The sequence below is a fragment of the Scyliorhinus canicula genome, chromosome 8 (genome assembly GCF_902713615.1).
Source record: "Scyliorhinus canicula chromosome 8, sScyCan1.1, whole genome shotgun sequence".
Classification (NCBI taxonomy): domain Eukaryota; kingdom Metazoa; phylum Chordata; class Chondrichthyes; order Carcharhiniformes; family Scyliorhinidae; genus Scyliorhinus; species Scyliorhinus canicula.
The window spans coordinates 79,926,081-79,934,171 of NC_052153.1; the positions used below are offsets into that span (position 1 = coordinate 79,926,081).

The window sequence follows — 8,091 nt, forward strand, 5'->3', positions numbered from 1 at the left end:
GATGCAGAGGCTAAAGAAATCTTCTCCCACTGGATGCGGTGCTTCAAGGCCTACCTGGCAGAAGCGAGCACAGCCGAAACGATAGAGGATCAGAAGCTAAGTCTACTGCACGCGAGGGTGAGCCACAGAATCTCTACGCAACTAGACTCGGCCAGTTAATATACTGCGGCGCTAGCAGTTCTCGATAAAAATTTATGTAAGGCGTATTAATGAAGTTTACGCTCGCCATGTGTTCCCGACTCGCCGCCAGCGGCCTTCAGAATCACTCGCCGAATTTCTAAGGGAACTCAATAATTTGTCCAATGACTAATTATCAAGCGGTTACCGCGGCTGAACACAGGGAACTTGCTGTCACGATGTTTTTGTAGCGGGCCTCAGGTCGAACTATGTGCGCCAACGACTGCTGGAAAAGGGGGCCCAGGACTTAGAAACGACTGTGGAAGCTGCTACCACGATGGAGGTCTCCTTCCACAGCCTTAACTCGTTCCCCGCGGACCCCGCAACCCAATCATGGGCCCCCGACCAGCGACTCCCCCAGGCCTATGCTATGCGGCCGCCCAGCCACTATGCTGCTCCAGCCAGCCACTATGCTGCTCCAGCCAGCCACTATGCTGCTCCAGCCTGCCATTTCTGCGGCCAGAACCAGCATCTGCGGCAGCACTGCCCGGCCCGCAACGCGACCTGCAGCAGCTGCGGGCAAAAAGGCCATTACGCAAGAGTGTGCCTCGCTAAAAGGGCCCCTGCTTCCAACTCCCCAGCTACTCGAAGTAATCGCTCCCCTCACTCGCAGGCCCGCGGGGCCTGAAACGCTGTGGCCTATGCCCCGACTCCGCCCACTCCAGCCACGTGCGATCCATGGGGGCCGCCATCTTGGAAAACCTCCACCACGCAGCCTGCCACGTGCGACTCATGGGGGCCGCCATCTTCCTCGCCGCCCGCCACGTGCGGTCCACGGGCCCGATCGGCATCTCCGCGCTCGGACAACTCAGCGGAAGAATACGAATATGAACTCGGAGGGCAGTCATCACGGGGCCAACCCAGCACAGCTGATTGAGCCGCCGATTACCCACAACTCAGCGCGGTCACCCTGGACCAATCACGACCAAAGAATCTACGAAACTCAATGGCAGAGGTCCATATCAACGGGTACAGAACGCCATGCCTCTTCGACTCCAGGAGCACGGAGAGCTTCATACATCCAGACCTGGTAAGACGCTGTTCGCTGCCCGTTTTCCCTGTGCAGCAAACTATCTCGCTCGCTTCAGGCTCCCATTCGGTCCAGTTCCAGGGGCGCACCGCCGCGACACTCACAATCCGAGGCGCTAGCTACTCAAAATTCAAACTCTACGTTTTGCCCGAACTCTGCATGCCACTCTTATTAGGTCTAGACTTCCAATGTAACCTCAAGAGCCTCACCCTCAGCTTCGGAGGGCCCCTGCCCCCACTCACGATCTGCAGCCTCACTGCGCTGCGAATCCCCCCCCCTCCTCTCTTTGCCAATCTCACTAAGGACTGTAAACCCATAGCCACTCGTAGCAGGCGGTATAGCCTGCAGGATAGGGTATTTGTCAGAGGAGAGGTCCGAAGGCTACTCAGTGAGGGGATTATAGAGGCCAGCAATAGTCCCTGGAGAGCTCAGGTGGTGGTCGTTAAGACCGGGGGGAAATTCCGTATTGTGGTCGACTACAGTCAGATCATAAATAGATTTACGCTCATCGACGCGTATCCCCTCCCCAGGATTGCAGACATGGTAAACCAGATCGCCCAGTACCGGCTCTTTTCCACGGTGGATCTGAAGTCTGCATACCACCAGCTCCCAATCCGCCTGGAGGACCGCCACTACACGGCATTCGAGGCCGATGGCCGCCTCTTCCATTTCCTCCGGGTTCCCTTCGGCGTCACTAATGGGGTCTCGGTGTTCCAACGAGCAATGGACCAAATGGTGGACCAGTACGGGCTGCGGGCAAGGAGAAATGCGTTTTCCGCACAACCAGACTAGCCATCCTCGGCTATGTCATGGAAAACTGAGTCCTGGGCCCAGACCAGGACCGTATGCGCCCCCTCTCCCATTGCCCCAAGGCCCTCAAACGGTGCTTGGGCTTCTTTTCCTACTACGCCCAGTGGGTCCCTCAATATGCGGACAAAGCCCGCCCACTCTTTAGGTCCACACGATTTCCCCTGTCGAGGCACGCCAGGCCTTCGACGGCATCAAGGAGGACTACGCCAAAACGGTCATGCGGGCGGTGGATGAATCCACTCCATTTCAGGTAGAGAGCGACGCCTCAGAGGTAGCTCTAGCAGCCACGTTAAATCAGGCAGGGCGACCAGTCGCATTTTTCTCCCGTACCCTCTCCGCTTCAGAACTTCGACACTCTTCAGTCGAGAAAGAAGCACAAGCCAGTGTGGAGGCTATCCGTCACTGGAGGCACTACCTCACAGGTAGGAGATTCACCCTCCTCACCAACCAAAGATCGGTTGCCTTCATGTTTGAGAACTCGCAAAGGGGCAAAATTTAAAAACGACAAAATTCTGAGGTGGAGGATCGAACTCTCCACCTACAATTAAAATATTAAATATCGACCCGGGAAGCTCAACGAGCCTCCGGATGCCCTATCCTGCGGGACATGCGCCAGTGCACAGCTCGACCGATTAAAAGTCATCCACAATGACCTCTGCCACCCAGGGGTCACCCGGCTTGCCCACTACATCAGGGCCCGAAACCTGCCTTTCTCCAACGAGGAGGTAAAAGCGGTCACCAGGGACTGCCCGATCTGTGCGGAGTGCAAACCGCACGTTTATAGACCAGACAGGGCCCACCTGGTCAAGGATTCTAGGCCCTTTGAACGCCTCGCGATTGATTTCAAAGGGCCACTCCCCTCAACTAACAAGAACGTTTACTTTTTAAACGCCGTAGACGAGTTCTCCCGTTTCCCATTCGCTATCCCGTGCCCAGACATGACCTCCCACACAGTCATTAGGGCCCTGCATAGCATCTTCACCCTGTTTGGTTTCCCCAGCTACGTACACAGTGACTGGGGTTCGTCCTTCATGAACGACGAGCTGCGTCAGTACCTACTTGACAAGGGCATCGCCTCGAGCAGGACTACCAGCTACAACCCCAGGGGAACGGGCAGGTGGAAAGGGAGAACGCGATGGTCTGGAAGACCGTCCTACTGACCATCCGGTCTAGAAAGCTCCAAGTCTCCCAGTGGCAGGAAGTCCTCCCAGACACGCTCCACGCTATTAGGTCCCTTTTTGTGCACTGCGACCAATCAGACCCTTCATGAGAGGCTCTTCATTTTCTCCAGGGGCACTACCACGGGGGTCTCACTTCCGGCATGGCTGAGGACGCCGGGCCCCGTACTTCTGAGGAAACACGTCAGGGCGCACAAAACTGACCCCCTTGTTGAAAAGGTGCGCCTGCTCCACTCCAACCCCCAGTACGCATTCGTCGAGTTCACTGACGGCCGTCAGGACACGGTATCCCTCCGGGATCTGGCACCCGCCGGATCCAGCGCCCCCTCTACCCCCACAGAAGGACCTCTCACCCTACACCCCATGCTGCCGGGGTTCTAAAGGAGATAGCTGAGGAGATTGTGGAGATATTGGTGGTGATCATTCCGGAATCACTGGAGCCAGGGAGGGTCCCAGAGGACTGGAAAATGGCTAATGTAACACCCCTGTTTAAGAAGGGAGGGAAGCAGAAGACGGGAAATTATAGGCCAGTTAGCCTGACTTTGGACATTGGTAGGATATTGGAGTCCAGTATTAAAGATGAGATTGGAGAGCACTGGGAAGTGAATGATAAAATAGGATTGAGTCAGCATGGCTTTGTCAAGGGGATGTCTGACAAATCTGTTAGAGTTCTTTGAGGAGCTAACAAGGAAGTTAGACAAAGGAAAACCAGTGGACGTGATCTGTTTAGATTTCCAGAAGGCCTTTGACAAGGTGCCATATACGAGGATGTTAAATAAGCCAAGAGACACTGGTGTTGAGGGCAAGATACTGGCATGGGGAGAGAGTGGGGATAGAGACGTCTTTTTCAGAACGGTAGTTGGTGACTGGTGGTGTTCCTCAGGGATTGGTGTTGGGACCACAACTTTTCACAAGTTATACATTAACAATCTGGAAGTAGGAACTGAGGGCACTGTTGCTAAATTTGCAGATGATACAAATATACAAAGAGTGATGGGTAGTACAGTATTGAAGAAGCGGGGCTGCAGAAGGACTTGGGCAGTCTAGGAGAGTGGGCAAAGAAGTGGCAGTTGGAATAAAATTTGGAAAACTGTGAGGTTATGCACTTTGGTAGGAAGAATGGAGGCATAGACTATTTTCTAAATGGGCAATGGCTTAGGAAATCAGAAGTGCAAAGGGACTTATGAGTCCTAGTTCAAGATTTTCTTAAGCTTAATGTGCAAGTTCAGTCGGCAGTTAGGAAGGCAAATGCAACGTTAGTATTCAAGTCGAGAGGGCTAGAACACAAGACCACGGATGTACTTCTGAGGCTGTATATGGTCTGGTTTAGCTCAGTGAGCTAGACAGCTGGTTTGTGATGCAGAACACGGCCAGCAGCGCGGATTCAATTCCCGTATGAGCTTACCTGAACAGACACCAGAATGTGGCGACTCGGGGCTTTTCACAGTAACTTCTTACTTGTGTCAATAAAAGATCATTATTATTATTATTATTATTAGTAGTAGTATAAGGCTCTGGTCAGACTGCATTTGGAGTATCGTGAACAGTTTTGGGCCCCATATCTGCTGGCCTTGGAAAGGGTCCAGAGGACATTCACAAGAATGATCCCTGGAATGAAGAGCGCTTGTCATATGAGGAGCGGTTCATTGACCGGCCGGCGTAAGGAGCATCCCGCCTGCGTACTGAAATAGAAATGTGGTGCAGCGGGATGGAGAATCCAGCCCCTGATCTTTATGTTCTGAACATCATACCTAGATTGCTTGGGGCTGTAGCAGAATTGTTATGCTATTGGAATAGTAATTTGGAGGCCTGGATAATGAACTGGAGCCATATGGGGAAATCCCACCATGGTAACTGAGGAGTTAAAATTTAGTTAATTAAATAAATCTAGCATTAAAACTAGTATTGATAATGGTGATTATAGGGCAGCATGGTGGCGCAGTGGGTTAGCCCTGCAGCCTCACGGCGCCGAGGTCCCAGGTTCGATCCCGGCTCTGGGTCACTGTCCGTGTGGAGTTTGCACATTCTCCCCGTGTTTGCGTGGGTTTCGCCCCCACAACCCAAAGATGGGTAGGGTAGGTGGATTGGCCACGCTAAATTGCCCCTTAATTGGGAAAAACGAATTGGGTACTCTAAATTTTAAAAAAAAGATAATGGTGATTGTGTAACTACCGGATTGACATTAAAAACCCATCTCGTTCACTAATGTCCTTTTAGGTAAGGAAAACTACCAGCCTGATAGTCTGCGATGTATGTGATTCCACACCCTCAGCAATATGCTTGACTTTAACTGCCCTCTGAAGTAAGCTACTTAGTTGTTAAATAGGTAGTTCACCACTATCTTCTCAATGGCAATTAGGGATGGGTAATAAATATTGACCTTCCAGTGATGTCTGTATCTTAGTTTCTGTTTTAAAATAATATGTGAATGGAAAATATCAATGCTTTCATTCTACTCAAATTTCTATGGGACCAGAATTTACTGTCAAAATAACCATGAGGCTGATGATGTTCATCATTATTTATGCAGCAAATTCAGGTGAAAGCTGATATAAAGTTGTGAGATCGCTGCCCAAGTTGTGACATTCAACTGTTAGCATCTTAAATTGACCCCTTGACTGCCTCACAAAAACATTCAACGACATGAAGTTCTTGAACTTGGGTTATGTACATGATGCAAAGTCCCACAATCTTGGTGTTTATCTAATTCAGTCTAGAGACGGTTTTTTCTTATAAATTTAGAGTACCCAATTTTTTTTTCCAATTTAAGGGGCAATTTAGTGTGACCAATCCACCTAACCTGCACATTTTTGGGTTGTGGGGGTGAAACCCACGCAGACACGGGGAGAATGTGCAAACTCCACACGGACAGTGACCCAGGGCCGGGATTCAAACCCGGGTCCTCCGAACCATAGGCAGCAGTGCTCACCACTGCGCCGGGTGCTGCCCCGAGACACTTTTTAACAGCATTCTAAATCTTAATTATTGTGAAACAACTTGCCTGGAACAGAAAATTAGCTTTTACACGTGGAATTTTATTTCTCCAGGTTTCAATTGTTGGAGTTTAAAAAGCATTTTTTTGTTTTTCGGAACATAGAAATCAGAGCAAGAGTAGACCATTCAGCCCTTTTGAGCCTGCTCTGCCATTCACTATGATCATGGCTGACCCTCTATCTCCACGTCACCCTCTCTCACTCTCCCCATACCTCTTGACACATTTTAAGAGTCTAGAAATCTATTTCTTTCTTAAATATATTCAGTGACTTTGCCTCCACAGCCTTCTGTGGTAGAGAATGCCACAGGCCCACCACCCTCAGTGAAGCAATTTCTCCTCCTCTCAGTCCTAAATGGCCTACCCCGTATCCTGAGACCATTACCTTATTTTCTAGACCCCTACCTCCCCCCTAGCCAAAAGAAACAACATCCCTGTATCCAAGCTGTCCAGCCTGTCAGAAATGTATACGTGATCCCTTCTTATTCCTCTACACTCCAGTGAATGCAGACCCAGTCAGCCTAATCTCTCCTGCCATGCCAGGAACCAGTCTGGTGAACCTGCGCTGCACTCCGTAATGGCAAGTATATCCTTTCCTATATAAGACCAAATCTGCACACAGTACTCCAGATGTGGTCTCACCAAGGCCCTGTCCAGCTGCAGTGCTTTTAGCCTTTTCCCTCATTCCAATTTTTTTCTTCTATACATTTGGAGTGCATTTTCTTTATGATGTAGCAAGGGTCAGGTTTCTCCTTTTCTGAGCTTTGCTGTGTTAACTGGTCTCAGATCCAGCAGCGACGAGACACAGGACTAGGGAGGGGATGAATCAGCTGGAAATTTTAGATCACCACTCAACAGCGACCTCTATTGGAAATAGGTTTGTATGTTTACTGTGTGATCACCAATGCCTGCTGTGCTCATTAAGCTGTATGGGTGGGATTTCTGATGATGCAAGGAGAGTAAATAGAGCAAACATATATTGGAAGTTTTTACAAGTCAAAATAAACTGCTGAATGTTCTCTTTATAGCTTCGACTGGTGTATGAATGCAACCCAATGGCTTACATTATAGAACAAGCAGGAGGCATGGCTACAACGGGTATGGAGACAATACTAGACATGAAACCAGAATCCATTCATCAGCGGGCACCAATTGTAATGGGATCCAAAGATGATGTTCAAGAATACATTGACATTGTACATAAATACAATTGCAAGTAACTAGAGCAACGTAATGATGGAATGTCAGTGACCAACTATGACCAAATACATGGACCAAATCTTTTTTTTTCAGTGCAATGTAACATTTCAACTTGATAATCCAAATCATACTGATGATGATAATGTAATTATAATTACTAAGCTCTTGATGAAGTGTGTCTGGGATCAACATTTTTGTTTGTCTTTATGTAACTATCTGTGCCCAAATTCAGTACAACTTGCATTCATGAAGCAGTCTAAATAAATACTTGGATCAGTTACTCTTTCAATCCAGCTTTTACTTTGTGACTTTGTTCCATGTTTGTATAGATCAGGTGAAAATATCTATTTTGTTCTTTCTAAAACTTAAAAATTATTCATAAAATAATTAACAGTAAGATGATTTGGCTGCAGTGACATTTTAATATTCTAGTGGAAAAGGATGCATGTTAACTTTTGAGATACAAGCTATGGGCTGAATTTCCCAGCTAGTGGAGGCAGCTTTGGAGGTGGGAATGACAGGAAAATCGGGGAAAAATGCCCAACATGTTCCCTTTTCCTAGAACTGGTTTTGCAGTGGTAATGACAACTCATTCAGTTGAGTAACCTGGCTTAATAGATCCTAACTTTTTTTGTTTAGAGATGTGGATGAACTGAGTCACAGGACAGCCAACAAACCTTTAACAGAACAAAACATTTTTGTAA

General features: G+C 48.7%; 1 protein-coding gene across 1 annotated transcript in view; it reads left to right on the top strand.

The window, feature by feature from the left end:
- Positions 1-7,676, top strand: part of LOC119970345 (fructose-1,6-bisphosphatase 1-like) — a 30,709-nt gene extending 23,033 nt beyond the window's left edge. Inside the window, exon 8 of the mRNA XM_038804808.1 lies at positions 7,216-7,676. Coding sequence (XP_038660736.1) covers positions 7,216-7,407 — 192 coding nt within the window. The 3' untranslated portion in view covers positions 7,408-7,676. The remainder of the gene's footprint in view (positions 1-7,215) is intronic.
- Positions 7,677-8,091: the final 415 nt, after the last annotated feature.